The 19,411-nt window shown below is 39.9% G+C and overlaps 1 protein-coding gene across 1 annotated transcript in view; it reads right to left on the bottom strand.

Annotated features, from left to right (window-relative positions):
- Positions 1–256: 256 nt before the first annotated feature.
- Positions 257–19,411, bottom strand: part of CMC1 (C-X9-C motif containing 1) — a 129,295-nt gene continuing 110,140 nt past the window's right edge. Inside the window, exons 5-6 of the mRNA XM_081790152.1 lie at positions 3,592–3,682; positions 257–509 (exon numbers count right to left, since the gene is read on the bottom strand). Of these exons, the coding sequence (XP_081646278.1) occupies positions 389–509; positions 3,592–3,682 (212 nt within the window). The 3' untranslated portion in view covers positions 257–388. The remainder of the gene's footprint in view (positions 510–3,591; positions 3,683–19,411) is intronic.

The following is a 19,411-nucleotide window of genomic DNA, read 5'->3' as shown; positions in this document are numbered from 1 at the left end:
ATTCTGCTATACCGCCTCGTTATTAACACCTTTGACAGCTCCTGCTTTCCTTTGGTTACTTCTGGTCTCTGTGATTAGCCACTGGAAGGGAGTAATATCAAGTCTATACAGAACCCTAAAAATCACTGTTAGATTATCACTGTTAGATAACTGTAATAGTGGAAAAACTTACAAAAAAATCCATAATGACCAGGCAGACCATATCCCAGTTCATTATTTACTCCTCCCATCCCATTTGATAAATTTAACTTTGAAATTAAAAAAAAATCTTTATTTCAGGTAATATTTCCATCATTTAGGATAAAGCAAACACTTCCTTGAGTCCATTATTTCAGGTGATAATGATTTCCATGAATATCAGAGCTCTTGAGTATCGTTGAATATTTGCCTACATGCTTGTGGGAAGCTTCTGTAGCCTTTTCTTGGTAGGAATTCCAGTTTTTCTGAATTCTTCCCTTTCCTTCAGGTATTCCATTTTGCATTCTTCATAAAAGGCTGGATCATTATAACTAAAAGAAGGAAATGAATATCTCCTTTTAAAATGAAGTTTCGCAAGCATTTACTGTAAGCTTACTTTAAATAATATTCAGACATTTCATCAGGTATAATCTTTCATAATAGATTTTAAGAAATGGTCATAAATACAGTGTAAACATTAGGTTATCAAACTAGTTCATTTCTGAAAGGCACCGTCCCGGGACAGAGCAATGAGAAGCACAGTACCCATCCTCAGAAGGCCATGGTGTTCTGGAGCACACGAGTAAAGGCTGTGCAACAAGCATACAAAGTGCTGTGCCAGAGCGCAAAGATGAGGAAAACCTGATGCACGAAGAACTGCAAGCAAATTAGTGTCCTTGCAGCAGATTATGCACGTAAGAGAACGGGCCTGGGATGAAGCCAGACTGGGCAAAGGCCGCATCACGAAGGTCATTTTACGCCATATCAAGAAGTTGAAGTCTATCCTGAAGGCAATGGGCCACTATTAACAGAAGAACTTGAAGATCAGTTTTGTGTGTTAGATCACTCTGACGGCATGTGACAGGCCAAAAGGGGGCAGCAAGGTTAGAGGCAGGATGCCTGTAAGGTAAGTAAACTATTCAACTAATCTAGCCACGGATGATGAGGGAGGGCCCGAAGCTAAAGGAGGAGCAGTTGTGATGAAAAGGACGAAATGGATCTGGGGGAGATTTAGGAAATAAAGTCAACGGGAAGTAACCATTTAGAGTTAGGAGACAAGGAAAATTCTAAACTCTAGACACACGATGTAGAAGGAAAAGGAGGTGAGTTCAGTTTTGGACCTGAAGAAAGTAGCAAAGAAATGTCATGACCTAAGGAAGTAACCAAATTCACGGGTCCAAACTGAGCTTTTGCAGACCTAAGCATGAGAAGAGAACCGGGAGCCCACTTTCTAAAGGATTCAGTTCAAGAAGATGAGAAGAAGTAAGAGATGTTGGGGGAACAGTAAAGAGCAAAAGAGAAGCCAGGTAGAAGAGAATTTTAAGGGGCTTCTGGAGAGGGAGGTCACGTGAAAGAAAAAGGACTGAAACGCTATTCACTGGATCTGGCTGCCATGAATCCACTAGAACCTTTAGGAGAAGCAGTCTCAGTGGAAGGGGGCAGAAGTCAGACAGCAGTTTCCTGAAGAATGAATGAAGATGCAGGTAGAAATAAAAGCAACCACTTATGTTTCAAGATGTCACTACAACGAGAGGAGAGAGGGCGGTGGTTGGTTACTTTCATTTCGTGGAATGTCAACAGTAAATAAAGCAGAGCACTTTCTTATTCAAAGATGAAGAAACTTACAGTGTGTTGAAAATTGAGGTCAAGTAAAATCCTTTACTCCATTTAGCAAATGTCATAACCCTCTTTTGTTTCCTTCACTGCTTTTCTCTCTTCTGAAGAGATGCAGCCTCCTCCAACCCCTCCCAGCCCCTTCCCCAGAACAGACTAGAACCTCTTATTTTTTCCTATTTCCAGGGGGAAAAAGGAAGGATATTTAAATAATATGCAGATAACAAAAGCTAACAAATACAATAAAAAAAGGAGCTACCACTGATTGACTCCCCACTATGTGCCAGGCACTGTTGTAGGGAATTTACATACAGTTCCTCACAATCACTGCACCAGGCATAATTTCCTGTCTTCTATGAGGAACCTGCCCAAGGCTGACCACTAGCTAAGCTCTGGCTGGTCCAGAAGGTCAGCCCCACTGCCCTCTCCGCAGCCCGCGCTCCTGCCCCTCTGCTCTAGGGATGCCCATCTGGGAGAGAGGGATGACACGGCAAATTAAGAACAAGTTATTATGACAAACTGAGGTGTAACAATTCTTTAATATATAAAAAAAGCATTCAACAAATCCAGTCACAAAGAAGTTTAACCAGTTCATCGATCCATCACGCATCTCTTAGGAGCACGAGGAACAAAACTGGAAGAAAAGTAAGTCACAGAAGGAACTCTTACCCCTCTATGATGAAGTGCTTAGTGCGGGTCCTGGCCCATAAATAAGGGTGTGTTTTCTCGTCTATAAATGCAGACATGAGTTTAACTTCCCAAGTCTCCTACCTACAGAATTTTTTTTTTAAGTTTATAAATTTTAAATTTCTGTGTACATTTGCTATCAATGAAAACAGGGGCACCCGGGTGGCTCAGTCCATTAAGCGTCCCTTCGGGTCATGACCTCGCAGTTTGTGAGTTCGAACCCCACATCGAGCTCTGAACTGATGGTGCAGAGCCTGCTTGGGATTCTCTGTGCCCCTCCCCTCCCCACATTCTTCCTCTCTCTCAAAATAAATAAACATTAAAAAGAAATAATTGATTCAGATAATCACTACCTTTTATCTAATTCCCTAATAAGGAAGTATCAAACCATGCTGACCTACATGTTTCACAGGCTAGAGGAGCACAGTTAGAGAAGGAAATATAAGGGATAACCAAAACCAGGACCTCACAGCTATCAATGAACAATACGAAAGTATTCTGCAATACTGTCTGTGAATAATGTAGATAATAAAATGTGTGGGGAGATACGGCAGAAAGCACTTGCATGCAAAGAACTTGCAAAGTTTTCCTTTAATATTCAACTAAATGTCAGTGAACGTATTTAAGACTTATTTTTAAATCGATTAATCTCAAAAATCAAAATTTACCTTTGTATCCTTCATTTGATGTATTGCAACTTTCCTAGGAATTAAATTATATTAATCCCCCAAATCACCAGGCCGACAAATCATCTAATTCAGTACATTTTCATTAGAGGAGACAAATATAAACCCATCTGTAATATATTCTATAGATCAACTGTTCACGAAAAGGAATTTGGTAAGTCATGTGAAAAATCCTGTATTTTTGTTCGCGGATCTCATATTTTTAATCAGATACAATGTTGACACATAACTTGACAAGACCTTTCATAAATATGTTGCTTAGTATGTAACAAACTGAAATCTCAGACTCAGCTAACAATACCAAAGATGTGATGGGGCTAGTAAAGGACCCATTACATGTAATGAGTTAAATAACACACTCTTACCTACTACATACGTTACACACATACACACACAGAGAAGCATAAACAATGGGGTGATGACTTACTGAGCAGTTAGACATTCTTTCAATGCAGAATTTTCTTTTCGGCATTTTACTACCATAAGGATTCCAGAGTCCTTGCAACATTTGGTAAAATCTGAAAAAATGTGGAAAGAACAAAACAGACTGCAGTTACATCAACACAATTTTCAACAGCTCTAAAATATTCATCCACTTAACATCCATCACCTAGATTGTGCCTGGCACACGGCACACCCTCCACAAAAGACACACACTTGAATAAAAGGCAGAACCGGACGAGTGCTGTTAACTCTGCAGGAATAAAGAAGGAACTCTGAAAGGGGGGAGAGAGGACCTCTGAGGAGGCGTCATGGAGAGAGAAGGGGCGTAGAGAATAAGGGAGATTTCTAACAGAAATAGGGGATCTTTCACAAGAAATGAGTAAGGAGAGTAAAAGGGAAGCCGTTTCCAGACACGGGCATCTGGCGTCCAGTTTCGCGTGTCTTCGATGGCGTCAAGGCACCCCCTTTAAGACAAAGCTGCCACGGTGCCTTGATCTCTGATGACAGAACTCCCACTCCATTCCCAAGGCAACTCTTAGACGCCCCTGAAAACTCAAACGGCTTTGTGTCAAGTTCCCATTCTAGTAGTTTGCCTTTTAGATTGTACTGGTCCCTTGGTGTCCTGCCTTCTCAGCACTGCCAACCCAGAAGAGCCTGGTGCCATAATCCAGTTTGCTTTGGGTCGGACTCGGTCCCACCTCACTCCTGCCACAGGACCACGTGCCATGCTGCAGCTACTCCTAACTATCCTGGTCCTTCCTCCTGTCCACCGGCTGCTCTAGTTTCAGCTCTGCCGTCTCCAACCTGCTGCAAGTAACCAACCATGTCAGACTTAAATACGAGATCATCCTCACAGAAGCTGTAGGTAAAACAATGTTTTCTGAGTATCTTTTATAACCCCTTTAATGCAAAGTTAACAAGAATGCTCTCTTTTCTTGAGCTATGCCTTACCCTCCTAGTTCCTAAAGAATAGAATTTATAATGACCTCAAAGCAAGCAGGTAATTCAGGGGTCTCCATGAAGACACATAATATGTAATAAAATATTTTCAAGCCGCAAGCAAACTGGAAATAACTGAGATTTATGAGATGTATAAAAAACTCACGAGAGGGGCTGTGCTGGGATAAGAGTCCCAGAGCACAGACATCTGTATCTACGCGAAGCGTCACAGCACGCTCTGAAGGATATGTGGCAGGATAGGAACAATGACAACAGATGCAGGAAATGACTTTAATTCAAATAGTTTCACGTGTGCGATCCCATGAAACTGTGGGTGACACGCAGTGACACTCCACATCGAAGACACACAGGATTAGCTTCCTTTAGCTGCTTGTTCTCTACCCGTGGCAATCCCACCGGTGGCCTTCTGGCTCCTGAACCCAGCCAGGTATCTTGTTCATTTCAACTACAAATATTCTTTTTTTTTTTTTTTTAAATTTTTTTTTTTAACGTTTATTTATTTTTGAGACAGAGAGAGACACAGCATGAACGGGGGAGGGGCAGAGAGAGAGGGAGGGAGACACAGAATCGGAAGCAGGCTCCAGGCTCTGAGCCATCAGCCCAGAGCCCGACGCAGGGCTCGAACTCGCGGACCGTGAGATCGTGACCTGAGCTGAAGTCAGCCGCTTAACCGACTGAGCCACCCAGGCGCCCCACAACTACAAATATTCTTGTTCCTCTCTGTGCACATGAGCTGAGCTCATGAGCCACATCAGACCAAGGGAATTTCCTTTGTGCTCTCTGACTAAAGACTCCCTACAACTCAAAAGGCAAATCAGACTCACAATCAGCTCATTATTAGTGGTGAACCTGAGGGGTGGCTACATGGCTATCAAAAAAGTCCATTAACTTCCACTCTGGAATGTCATTAGCATCCCTACATGTAAATTCTCTACTCACATTATGATACTAAGATCTACCTTTCTATAAGTAACGGTTATGATTCCAGATAAGAACTAAGACCTGGGAAATCCTGAAGGGAATGTATGTACATAAAGTTCACCCAGAAGTGACTAAATCTGGGTAAGGGATTCTTGAAGGGAATTGCCATGCTCCATGGTGAAGAACCATGAGCTTATTCCTCTGCATCACCCAACCTTGGTATAAAGGCACTAGACCAGACCAGTTCATGCTTCTAGATAATGTCTAGAAGAAAGATCATTAGCATCCTGAATTTGCCTAATGAAAATATGCTAGCTGATCAAACCCTGCTTTTCTGGAAAACACAAACACAATGGCTATTAAAAAGCCCACTTTCTGGGTTATAACAGACCCAATACTTTTACATTTGATAGATTCAAAACAGAATACTTAGACACTGTATTGTTTTCAGATGCATTTTCCCTAATATGAATAAAAATGTTCTTAGTAAGGAACTGATGCAAGATACCATTTATGTGTTCTGACCACAATAAAGACACAGTCTATATATTTTCACACTTGTCCAAATCTCTTCAGGAATAACTGTGACTGGCCTAAAGCCTCAAGCTGTTTGTGAGGTTTTTGTCACTTGTTTGGCAACAAGATTTTAATGAGGATCTTTCTTTCATACCGTATTAGCATACACTCATATAATAATGATGTTGCTAATCCTGCTAACTGAATGGTACTCTAAGACAATTTAAATTCTTTGCCTTTCAGTGTTATGTTAAATGTTACAAAGTTTGTATGCCTATATATAATTTAACATTAATTACCAGTAAAGATTATCAAAATAAAATTTCATTTAAGTACATCTGTAGGAAATACAAATGAAAATCCGTAAACAGTAAGAACAGAGAGATTGCTAAAAAAGTTATTTCAAAATTTAAAGAAAGGTACTTTTAAAGATAACATTCAAGACTTTTTTCTTAAAAATGTCAAGAACATGGGGTGCCTGGGTGGCTCAGTCAATTCAGCGTCCGACTTCGGCTCAGGTCATAATCTGGTGGTTCATGAGTTCAAGCCCCACGTTGGGCTCTGTGCTCACAGTTCAGAGCCTGGAGCCTGCTTCAGATTCTGTGTCTCCCTCTCTCCCTCACTGCCACTCCCCCACTCAGAGACACTCTGTGTCTCTCTTAAAAATAAATATTAAATCGGGGCGCCTGGGTGGCTCAGTCGGTTGAGCGTCCGACTTCGGCTCAGGTCATGATCTCACGGTCTGTGGGTTCAAGCCCCACGTCGGGTTCTGTGCTGACAGCTCAGAGCCTGGAGCCTGTTTCAGATTCTGTGTCTCCCTCTCTCTCTGCCCCTCCCCTGTTCATGCTCTCTCTCTGTCTCAAAATAAATAAATGTTAAAAAAAAATTTTTAAAATAAAAAATAATAAATAATAAATATTAAAAAAGAATGTCAAGAACATGATATCTATTCTTCTCAAACTATTCCAAAAATAGAAGAGGAAGGAAAACTTGTAAATTCATGATACAAAACCAGTATTACCCTGATGCCAAAACCAGAGAAAAAACACTACAAAAAAGGAAAACTACGGGCCAATATCTCTGATGAACATAGATGCAAAAATCCTGAAAAAAAAAAAAAATATATATATATATATAAGTAAACCAATTTCAACAATACATTTAAAAATGCACTACAATCAAGTGAGATTTATTCCAAAGATACAAGAGTGGGTCATTACTCACAAATCAATCAATGTGATACATCACATTAACAAGACAAAGGGATTAAAAACCATATGATCATCTCAACAGATGCAGAAAAAGCATCTGACAAAATGCAACAACATCTGTTTATAATAAAACCTCTCAACAAAGTAGGTTCAGAGGGATCGCACCTCAACATACTAAGGTGACACATGAAAAACCCATGGCTAGCATCATACTTAATGGTGAAAAACTAAGAGCTTTTCCTCTACCATCAGGAAGAAGACAAGGATGTCCAGTCTCACCGCTTTTATTCAACACAGTACTGGAAGTCCTAGCTGTAGTAATCAGACAAGAAAAAGAAATAAAAGGCATCCAAATCAGAAGGAAGAATAAAACGGTCACTATTTGCAGATGACATGATGTTATATATAGAAGACCCTAAAGTCTCCACCAAAAAACTGTTAGAATTAATAAACTGATTCAGTAAACTTGCAGGATACAAAACTAACACATAGAAATTGGCTGGGTTTCTATCCACTGATAATGATTTAACAGAAAGAGAAATTAAAAGAATCCCACTTACAACCGCACCAAAAAGAACAAAATATTTAGGAATAAACTTAACCAAGCAGGTGAAAGACTTGTAACCTGAAAATCATAAAACACTGATGAAAGAAACTGAAGACGACACAAACAAATGGAAAGATATCCCATGCTCATGAATTGGAAGAACAAATATTGTTATAATACCCATACTACACAAAGCAACCTACAGATTTCATGAAAACCCTACCAAAATACCAACAGCATTTTTCACAGAATGAGAACAAATAACCTTAATACTGATACAGAACCACACAAGAACCTGAACAGACAAAGCAATCTTGAGAAAGAAGAACAAAGCTAGATCACAATTCCAGATTTAAAGATATGCTATAAAGCTTTAATAATCAAAACACTATGGTATGGGCAGAAAAACATAGATGAATTAAACAGAACAGAGAGCCCAGAAATAAATCCACATTTATATGGTCAATTAATCTTTGACAAAAGAGGCAAGAATATGCAATGGGAAAAAGTCTCTTCAACAAATGGTGCTGGGAAGACTGAACAGCTACATACAAAAGGATGAAACTGGACCACTTTCTTACATCATACACAAAAATAAACTCAAAATGGATGACTAAAGACCTCAATGTGAGACCTCAAACCATAGAACTTCTAGAAGAAAACATTAGCAGTAACCTCTTTGACATCAGCCTTGGCAACATTGTTTTTAGATCTCTCTCCTGAGGCAAGGGAGACAAAAGCAAAAATAAACTATTGGGACTACATCAAAATAAAAAGCTTTTGCACAGCAAAGGAGACCATGAACAGAATGAGAAGGCAACCTATTGAATGGGAGAAGATATTTGCAAAAATCTAGTATTTAAAAGAAATTAAAAAGCTTAAGGGGAATACTCAAGATTTATTATCTCTATTTATTAGAATATAAATTAATGGCAATAAGATGTGATTCCAAAAAAAAGCATTTAGTATGTAACACTTGGAACAGAGATGACTTCTACTTATGGAAAGCCAAAGGACAATGACAAATAAATGACACATATGACCCTGTCCAGGATCTACAATGGTTCCTGGAGATGTTCTGGGGAGGACTGTAGAATAGGAAGATTCGAAGCTCATGTTGTCCCACGGATACAACTAGATAACATTCACATCAGTGTAAAAGACCCAGAAAATGTCCCCAAGACTGGCAGAACAAACCCCACACTGAAGTGTAGAGAAGAGCCCACCTCAAAGAGGGTAGGAAGCGTGAAGACACAGTCAGGAACTAAATGGACTTGTGGGACTGTCCATTGGAGGGAGGGATGCCGGGGTTATGGGAAGGGAAAAGAAACAAACTCTTACACTGGGGATCCCACATGGGAAAGAAAAATCCCCATAACATTTGGCTTTGAAAACCAAAGGGGCCAAATTTCATGAGTTCTTAGAATTAGCAGAGCTTAACACCAGGAATATTAAAAATCAGCAGGTTCAAGCTCTGGGAGAGCTGAGAGGGCAAGAGAAAACGGAGTCCCTCATCCTTAAAGAGACAGTACAACAAAGAGCCCTTGAGATGCAGCATGGAAGCAGAAGTTTGAAAATTGGGGCATAGAGAAGGGAGAGTTATTTCACTCATCTCGGAGCCTGTCCTGGAGGGACACAGATGGCTGGGGGACTCCTCCAGGGACAAAGGAACTGGTAGAACCATTTCCCTCCCCCCATCGCCTAAAATAAACACAGGGCCACCTGTGGGAACGAGCCTGGCACATCACTGGCCACCTAACTTGCTACTAGTACGCCATCCCCCCTCCCGCTAGAGCAAGCTTCTGCAGAGCTGCTCCCTCCAAAGCTCTTGGCCAGAACCCATCCAAAGCAGCACCACAAGCTTCAACTGTGTAAGTAGCTGTGACAGGGGCCAGTACCACTCCAAAGGGACTCCTGTCCTGGGGAGAGGGGAAGATAACCACACACACTAGTCCGAATGCAACTCCAGCAGTGGGGTGGGGGCAGGCAGGAGTCTGACTGCAGGTCCCACCCACCCACCAAAAGATTCTCGGGGCAACACAGGGAAAGCACCCTGCAGTTGGTGCTACTGTATCTCTGACAGACGCCTGTTCTGACTCAACTCAAGTCCAAGGTGGCCCCCGACTGGCCCATGAACACCACAGAGACCAAACCCTGTCCACAACAGGCAAAGAGAGCTACTGTAGACAAATGAACCGAAGGAAAAGGGGCCAAACCGTAACACCAGGGTGCACACGACACACACAGGAGACACCCCTGAAGTGCCAGGTTGTGGTGAACAGGGGATGCCGCACTGCAGGGCACTACAGGACCTCCTAGTCATTAGGCCATTCTTTCAAGAGCTGGAAACATAGCTGAGTTTCCTGACACACAGAAACAGAGTTAGACACACTGAGGACAAAGGAAAATGTCCCAAATGAAGGAACAAAATCACAGCAAGATACCTAAGGGAAATGGAGAAAAGTAGCATGGCTGATAGAGAACTTAAAGTAATAAATCATAAAAATACTCACTGGACTTGAGAAAAGAGTAGAAGACCTCAATGAGACCCTTAACAAAGAGACAGAAAACATAAAAAAGAATCATTCAGACCTCAATAAATGAAATTAAAAATAAGAATAAATCACAGACTAAAGGAAGCAGAAGAATAAATCAGTAACCTAGAGGACAGACTAATGCAAAGCAATCAAGCTGAGCAGGATGAGAGAAAAAAAAAAAAAAAACAGAATGAAAAGAGACTTAGGGAATTCAGTGACACCATCAAATATAGTAACATCCACATTATAGGGATATCAGAAAGGTAAGAGAAAGAAAAGGGGGCAGAAAATATACTTGAAGAAGTAATAGCTGAAAATTTCCCAAATATGGGGAAGGAAACAAATCTAGGTTGAGGTCGCACAGAGTGCCCCCACCAACAAAATTGACCCAAGGAATTCTGCAACAAGACACAGAATAATTAAAATGGCAAGAAGCAGTAATGAAGAGAGAATTTTAAAAGCACCAAGAGAAAACAAAACAGTTACATACAAAGGCAACCCCATAAGGCTATCAGCTATTTTTTTAGCAGAAACTTTGCAGGCCAGAAGGGAGTGCCATGATATTCAAAGTGCTGAAAGGAAAAAAAAACCTGCATCCGAGATTACTCTATCCAGCAAAGCTATCATTCAGCATAGAAGGAGAGATAAAGAGTTTCCCAAACAAAAGTTAAAGGAATTCGTTACCACTAAACCAGCCATACAAGAAATGTTAATGGGGACTCCTTGAGTGGAAAGGAAATACCATAAGCAGGAATAAGAAAAGTAGAGGGCACAGAAGCACCTGGGTGGCTCAGTTAGTTGAGCATTGGACTCTTGATTTCAGCTCAGATCATGAAGCCACGGTTGTAGGATTGAGCCCCACCATGTCATGCTCCATACTAAGCATGGAGCCTGCTTACAATTCTCATTCCCTATGTCCTTCTCCCTTGCTCATGTGCTCATTCTCTCTCTCTAAAAAAAAAAAAAAAAAAAAAAAAAAAAAAAGTTAAAAAAGAAGGTAAAGAAAAGTAGCACAAAAGCAGTAAAAATATGTGTATCTGTCAAAATCAGTCAAGGGACTCACAAAATAAAAGGATGTCATGTATGAAACCATTTATCTAAATGTGGAGGGGAGAGGTATAAAGAATGAGTTCAAACTCAAGCAACCATAAACTTAATATAGCATATGTTAAGATGTTAGATACATCTTAATATAGCATATAGCAGAAGATGTTATACACAAGCCCCAAATCAAAAACCAGTATTAGGCAAAAAATAAAGAGAAAGGAATCTAAATATAATACTAAAGAAAGCCAAATAACCGTGAGAAAGCAAGGGAAGAATGGAACAAAGAACTACAAAAACAACCATAAAATAAGTAACAAAACAGCAATAAGTACATACCTATAAATAATTACTTTGAATGTAAATGGACTAAAGGCTCCAAAGACATAGGGTGATGGACTGGATAAAAAAACAAGACCCATGTATATGCTGCCTACAAGAGACTTATTTCAGATCTAAAGACACATGCAAATTGAAAGTGAAGAAACAGAGAAGCATTTATCATGCAAATGGATGTGAAAGGAAGTCAGGGTAGCAATACTTCTATCAGACAAAATGGACATTAAACAAAGATTGTAATAACAGACTAAAAAGGACAATAATCATAAAGGGGACAATTCAACAAGAAGATATAACAATTGTAAATATTCATGCACTTAACATGGGAAGACCCAAATACATAAAAGTTAATAATATAAAGGAATTAATCAATAGTAATACAATAATAGTAGGGGACTTTAATGCCCCACTTACTTCAATGGACAGATCATCCAAACAGAAAATCAACAAGGAAACAGTGGCTTTGAATGATAACATTGGACCAGACAGGCCTAACAGATGTATTCAGAATACAGCAGAATACACATTCTTTTCAAGTGTACATGGAATATTCTCCAGAAGAGAGCAAATATTAGGCCACAAAACAAGTCTCGACAAATCCAAAAAGACTGAAGTCATACCATGTGTCTCTTCTGACTACAATGCTATGAAACTAGAAACAAACTTCAAGCAACAATCTGAAAAGAGTAGAGATAAATGGAGATTAAACTGCATGTTACTAAACAATGAATGGGTCAACCTAGAAATCAAGGAAGAATTCAAAAAAACGTATGGAGACAAATGAAAACCAACAGTTCAAAATCTTTAGAATGCAGCAAAAGTGGTTCTAAGAGGGAAGTTTGTAGCAATACGGGCCTCACTCAAGAAGCAAGAAAAATAAACAACTTGTTAATACATCTCAAGGAGCTAGAAAAAGAACAAAATCCAAAACCAGTAGAAGGAAAGATATAATAAAGATTAGAACACAAATAAATGAAATAGAAACTAAAACAAACAATAGAACAGATCAATGAAACCAGGAGGTGGTTCTTTGAAAAGAACTGATAAAACTTCAGCCAGATTCATCCAAAAAAAAAAAAAAAAAAAGAGAGAGAGAGAGCACTGGGGCACCTGGGTGGCTCAGTCAGTTAAGTGTCTGACTTCAACTCAGGTCATGATCTCATAGTTCATGGGTTTGAGCCACGCACTGGGCTCTGTGCTGGTGTTGCAGAGTCTACGTGGGATTCACTCTACCCACCACCTCTCTCTCTGCCCCTTCCCCACCTGTGTGCTCTCTCTCTCTTGAAATTAATAAACTTAAAGAAAAATACTCAAATAAAATCAGAAAAGAGAAGAAATAACAACCAATACCACAGAGATACAAATAATTATAAGACAGTATTATGAAAAATTATATGGCAACAAACTGGACAACCTAGAAGAAACAGAGAAATTCCTAGTCATCTATAACCTACAAGGAAGAAATAGAAAATTTGAACAGACTGACTACCAGTAATGAAATGGAATCACTAATCAAAAAACTCCCAATAAACAAAAGTCCAGGACCATACAGCTTCATGGGTAAATTTTACCAAACATTTAAAGAAGAGTTAATACCTATTCTTCTCAAACTATTACAAAAAATGGAAAAGGAAAGAAAGCTTCCAAATTCATTCTGTGAGGCCAGCATCACCCTGATATCAAAACCAGATAAAGACACTACCCAAAAAAAGGGAACTACACGAAAATACCTCTGATGAACATAGATGCAAAAATGCTCAACAAAATATTAGTAAACTGAATCCAACAATACATTTAAAAAAATCACTCACCAGGATCAAGTGGGATTTATTCCTGAGATGTAAGGGTGGCTCAATATTTGCAAATCAATCAATGTGATACCTCACACCAATAGGAGAAAGGATAAAAACCATATGATCATCAATAGATGCAGAAAAAAGCATCTGGCAAAGTACAACATTCATTCATGACAACTCTCAACAAAGTAGATTTAGAGGAAATATACCTCAATATTATAAAGGCCATATATGAAAAACCTACAGCTAATATATATTTTTTTTAATGTTTATTTTTGAGAGAGAAAAACAGAGCACAAGTGGGGTTGGGGCAGAGAGGGGGAATCAGAAGCAGGCTCCAGGCCTGCTGTCAGCACACAGCCTGACACAGGGCTCAAACTCACAAACCATGAGATCACGACCTGAGCCAAAGTTGGACACTTAACTGACTGAGCCACCCAGGCGTCCCAAGCTAACATCTTATTCAACAGTGCAAAACTGACAGCTTTTCCCCTAAGATCAGGAACAAGACAAGGATGTCCACTCTCACCATTTTTATTCAACATAGTACTGGAAGTCCTATCTGCAGCAATCAGAAAAGAAAAAGGAATAAAAGGCATCCAAATCAGTATGGAAGAAGTAAAACATTCACTATTTGCAGATGACATGATACTGTATATAGAAAACCCTTAATACTCCCCCCAAAATCTTACTGGTAACTGAGTTCAGCAAGGTCACAGGATACAAAATCAATTTAAAGAAGTCTGTTGCATTTCTATACACTAATAATGAAGGAGCTAACAGAGCAAATAAGAAAACAATCCCATTTGCATCTGCACCAAAAACTATAAACCCTGAAAGCTATAAAACACTGATGAAAGAAATTGAAGACAGAAACAAATGGAAAGACATCCTATGCTCACAGATTGGGAAAACAAACATTGTTAAAATGTCTGTACTACCCCAAGCCATCTACAGACTTTACACAATCTCTGTGAAAATACCAACAACATTTTTCACACAATCCTAAAATTTGTATGAAACCACAAAAGGCCCCAAACAACCAAAGCAATCTTGAAAAAGAAAACAAAACTACGTGCCACAATCCCAGATTTCAATTTATACTGCAAAGCCGTAGTAATCAAAACAGTATGGCTCTGGCATAAAAATAAACATACAGACCAAAGGAAAAGAATAGAGAGCCCAGAAATAAACCCACACTCATATGGTCAATTAACCTTTGACAAAGCTGGAAAGAATATGCAATAGGAAAATGACACTCTCTTCCACAAATGGTGTCAGAAAAACTGTACAGCAAGATGCAAAAGAATGAAAATGAACCACTTTCTTACACCATACACAAAAATAAACTCAAAATGGATTAAAGACCTGAAACCATAAAAATCCTAGAAGAGAGCACAGGCAGTAATTTCTCTCACACTGGTTGTAGCTATGTTTTTCTGGATATGCCTCCTGAGGCAAGGGAAATAAAAGCAAAAATAAACTACTGAGACTATATCAAAATAAAAAGCTTCTGCACAGGAAAGGAAACAATCAACAAAACTAAAAGACAACCTACTGAATGGGAAATGATATTTGCAAATGACCTATCCAATAAAGGGTCAGTATCCAAAATATATAAAGAACTTCTACAACTCAACACCAACAAAACCCAAATAATCTGATTAAAAAATGGGCAGAAGACACGAACAGACATTTCTCCAAAGAAGACATACAGATAGCCACAAGACACAAGAAAAGATACTCAGCATTACTCATCATCAGGAAAATGCAAATCAAAACTACAATGAGATATCACTGACACTTGTCAGAATGGCTAAAATCAAAAACTAAAGAAACAACATGTTGACAAGGATGTGGACAAAAAGGAACCCTCGTGCACTGCTGGTAGGAATGCAAACTGGTGCAGGCACTGTAGAAAACAGTATGGAGGTTCCTTTGAAGATTAAAAACAGAAAGACCATATGATCCATTAGTTGTACTACTGGGTGTTTACCCAAAAACTACATAAACACTAATCGGAAGGGATACATGCCCCCCTATGCTTACTACAGCATGATGTACAATAACCAAATTATGGAAGCAGCCCAAGTGCCTGTGGATAACTAAACGGATAAAAAAGATGTGGTGTGTACGTACACACACACACACACACACACACACACACACACAGAGAGGAAATTTATTCTGCCACAAAAAAGAATGAAATCTTGCCATTTGCAACAGCATGGATGAATCTAGAGAGTATATGCTATAGATTATAATGTTATACAAATAATATAATGAACAAAAAAGGTCAGAGAAAGAAAAATACCATATGAATTTGCTTGGATGTGGAATTTAAGAAACAAATTATCAAAGGTAAAATGAGACAAACCAAAAAAACAGATTTTAACTCTAGAGAACAAACTGATGGTTATCGGCGCGGGGGGGGGGGGGGGGGTGCAAAACAAGTGAAGGGCATTAAGAGTACACTTATCTTGACAAGCACTGAGCAATGTACAGAACTGTTGCTTCACTGTATTGTACCCCTGACATCAATAGAACACCATGTGTTGTCTACACCGGAATTAAAATTGTTTAAATTAAATTTAAAAAATAAATTATGTATAAAGCTGTAAAAAATAAGTAATAAAGGGGCGCCTGGGTGGCGCAGTCGGTTAAGCGTCCGACTTCAGCCAGGTCACGATCTCGCGGTCCGTGAGTTCGAGCCCCGCGTCGGGCTCTGGGCTGATGGCTCAGAGCCTGGAGCCTGTTTCCGATTCTGTGTCTCTCTCTCTCTGCCCCTCCCCCGTTTATGCTCTGTTTGTCTCTCTCTGTCCCAAAAATAAATAAAAAACGTTGAAAAAAAAAATTTAAAAACAAGTAATAAATAGATACGTAAAATGGTTCTTAACTCATTTCTCCACTAGAAGAAACTGATTTCAGGAAGCCGTTTGTTTTGTTTTCCCATTTTCCCATGTACCTTCCTAATTTTTTCCAAGGTATTTAAAGGTGTTGATAACAGCAGTAAGAATAAAATGATAATGGCAACTGAAATACACTGGTTATTTATTACGTACCAGAAACTATGCCAAGCACATTTATTAGCTCACTTGAATTTTATATAGAAGCACCACTAGATAAGCACTATTCTTATGTTCATTTACCAGATGAGGAAACTGACCTTTAGGTTGATGTCACATTTCCAAGATCATAGAGCTTGGCACAGAGCTTGGCATAGAGCTTGGACCAGGCCTTTACTAATTCTGGAAAAATACCCGTAACTACTGTCAAATCCCACCTACTCCTTCCATGATAAGAACACAAGAAAGACCTCCACACCTGGCTGAAATTTCCATGGTCACAAAACAGACTAAACCCAAGCCAGTCAGCTCGCATGAGGTCACAACCGAGACCTGGGTGACGGGTGGCTCAGCACACCCTATCATCACCACACGAAAAAATACAGTGCAGCTTGTTGCTCGGTTTTATGCTACTTAGCAATCACCTGAAATAAGGTAACATCAGATACCTTCCTTGCTCTCTGGCCCCACCCGTTTTCTAGAATTCCTATAAAATGTAAATATTTAAAATGAGGATTTTGCACGTTAGAAAGTGGCTTCTCCGAAGGGAACCTCATGAAATGCTAAATTCGGTGTTTCAGAGTTTAAGCGCTACCAGATTTGAAAGGTAGACATTAGCATAGCCTAGTGTTGCTGAGGAAAGCATCAAACCACCCCCCCTTTGTAAAAAGACTGCATGTAAGAGGTGCTTTAAGTCTCCCCAGATCGCAGAATCCACGATCGTGAATAACAGCAGAGGTGGAGGCTTCAGGTGACAAAGCAAGAGAAAGAGAGGCGAATGAGCTTGGTTCGTACCATCCATTTTTGTTACACGTTTCCTCTTTGCTCCCTCACAGGCTCCAACGTTAAAAGACCCGTTCATTAACAGGCACTGGTCAAAGCGGCTAACCAAGCGGCCCGCCTCTGAACACGGGTCCTTCTAGGCTCCCCTGCCATCTCCTGGTGGACGCTCTGCCCTCTCCCTCCCCTAAGGAGAAGCAGGACCACACAAAAGTAGGATCAAATGCTTTTAATAACGCAAGCTATACAGGCAACAGACTAGCCTCCTGTGCTTTTTCATTTTTGCTAGAGGTTTTACAGCCTCCTCTGGGGGGAGGAATATGAGCCACCAGTGGCCATTTACCACAATTCATGGAGGGTCCACGGAAGGATGAGCTGCCTTGTTCCAAACTTCCGGGACTGAAACAGTCAGAGTGGGAAGGACTTCACGGGCCACTTAATCTGAACTCTTGCTCGATGCAGAAGATCCTTGTTAATCCATCTCTCTGTTTAAACTGTGACAAAAAAGTCCTTATCTCCCAAGGTAGCCAGCTCCTGCGCGTGTGCGTGTTGCGTGCGTGTTGCAGGTGTGTGGCATGTTGGGGGAAGGATTTATAGCCTAGGGGAAAAACCAGTAAATCTAATGCTGCTTCCCCATCAAACACTACAGGAAATAACATCCCTGTTGTTCCCTTGTCCTGGTTCAGAGCCAGTGTGAAAGCTGTTCCCTCCTCCTTATTGGACATCATTTCCAGATTACTGACAAAACGTGGTCACGCTCCTCATAATCTTCCGGTTTGTCAAATTTATTCATGTTTTTAACATCTTGCTTTGCTCCCAAAAGGATCTAAAAGAGCTCGGCGCCTCCCTTATAAAACAACATCTGTAAGGACGGCAGGTGTTTCAAATTCTAACACAGTAGGCAATTCAAATATGAAAATAACTATGGCTATGTCTTAACAAAAGTATGTATATAAATATATAACAAAAATCCTTTGTAGGGAGTCATTACAAGAATGACACATCACTAGCCATTCCCCACTCTGGTCTTCTCTTAGCTAAAGCCAAAAATATTTTTACCCAAGCAAAAAATAGCCTTTGACACCAGTGAAAGCCACTTATCAGCTTTCTTTTCCTCGAATACAGTCACATCAACAACCAAAGCAGAAACACGGTTCTGTGAAATACTATGCAGCCACTAAAAGAAAGTACACTGATAGGGAATGATCTCTAGAACTCAAAATGCAAAACAGCTAAGGCGCAGCACCACACGGTAGAGCGTGTGACCATTTCTGTTTAGAATCCACACACATTTGTGTACGTGCGCATGTGTATTGTATCTATATAGACAGATGCTTACACAGACACAAAATGGCTGTGGAATAGCAAGTAAGAAACTGGTCATCGTGGTTGCTTCAGAGGAGGAAAAGCAGGGATCGGGGGGCCAAGAAATAAAGAAACACATCTGTACTGTGTTTGGGTAGTCTACACATGGGTCAACCTTCCCAAATGTAATTGAAGAAAAGCAAGCAAGCAAGCAATAGCTTTGGGTGGAGGAGTGGAGTCCAGCTTCGGCTTTGATGAGCAGCTTTGCTGAGCAGCACGAAAAACTACAATGCGTGCAACTTCCTTCTGAAGCAAGTGCTTTTCCCTGAACTCTGCTCAGCAACAACTTAGCGGCGACCCTTCTGTGTATCACTGAGAACATCCGTTCCTCACACTCTGGGGATATTTCTGCACATAGGCCTTAATTTCATTAAATGTGACTTGTTCTCAAATACAAATTTGGACATTCCTTTTCACCAAATAGCTACATAGATCCTCCTATTCCCATTATACCGATGCCAAACGAAAAGCACCATTCCAAGGTAAAATGACACTATCAAAAGTCACACTACTGGCTTTCTTGTAATTTGACACAGTCACAAAAACTGCCAAAACGAAAGAAATCTGACAATAACACGTGCTACCTTACTCATAAATAGGTCCAAATTCTCAGTTTTAAGAAGAAGAAGAAAAAAAAGAGAATAAAAGACATATTATGCTAAATTTAATTAGACATTTAATAAGTATAGTATCCCTAGTCAACAAGGCAAATCGATCCTTTC

Source organism: Panthera onca, chromosome C2 (genome assembly GCF_046562875.1).
Source record: "Panthera onca isolate mPanOnc1 chromosome C2, mPanOnc1 haplotype 2, whole genome shotgun sequence".
Lineage (NCBI taxonomy): Eukaryota > Metazoa > Chordata > Mammalia > Carnivora > Felidae > Panthera > Panthera onca.
Note: the sequence above shows the minus strand (reverse complement) of the source record. Positions and strands in the feature narration are given on the sequence as shown.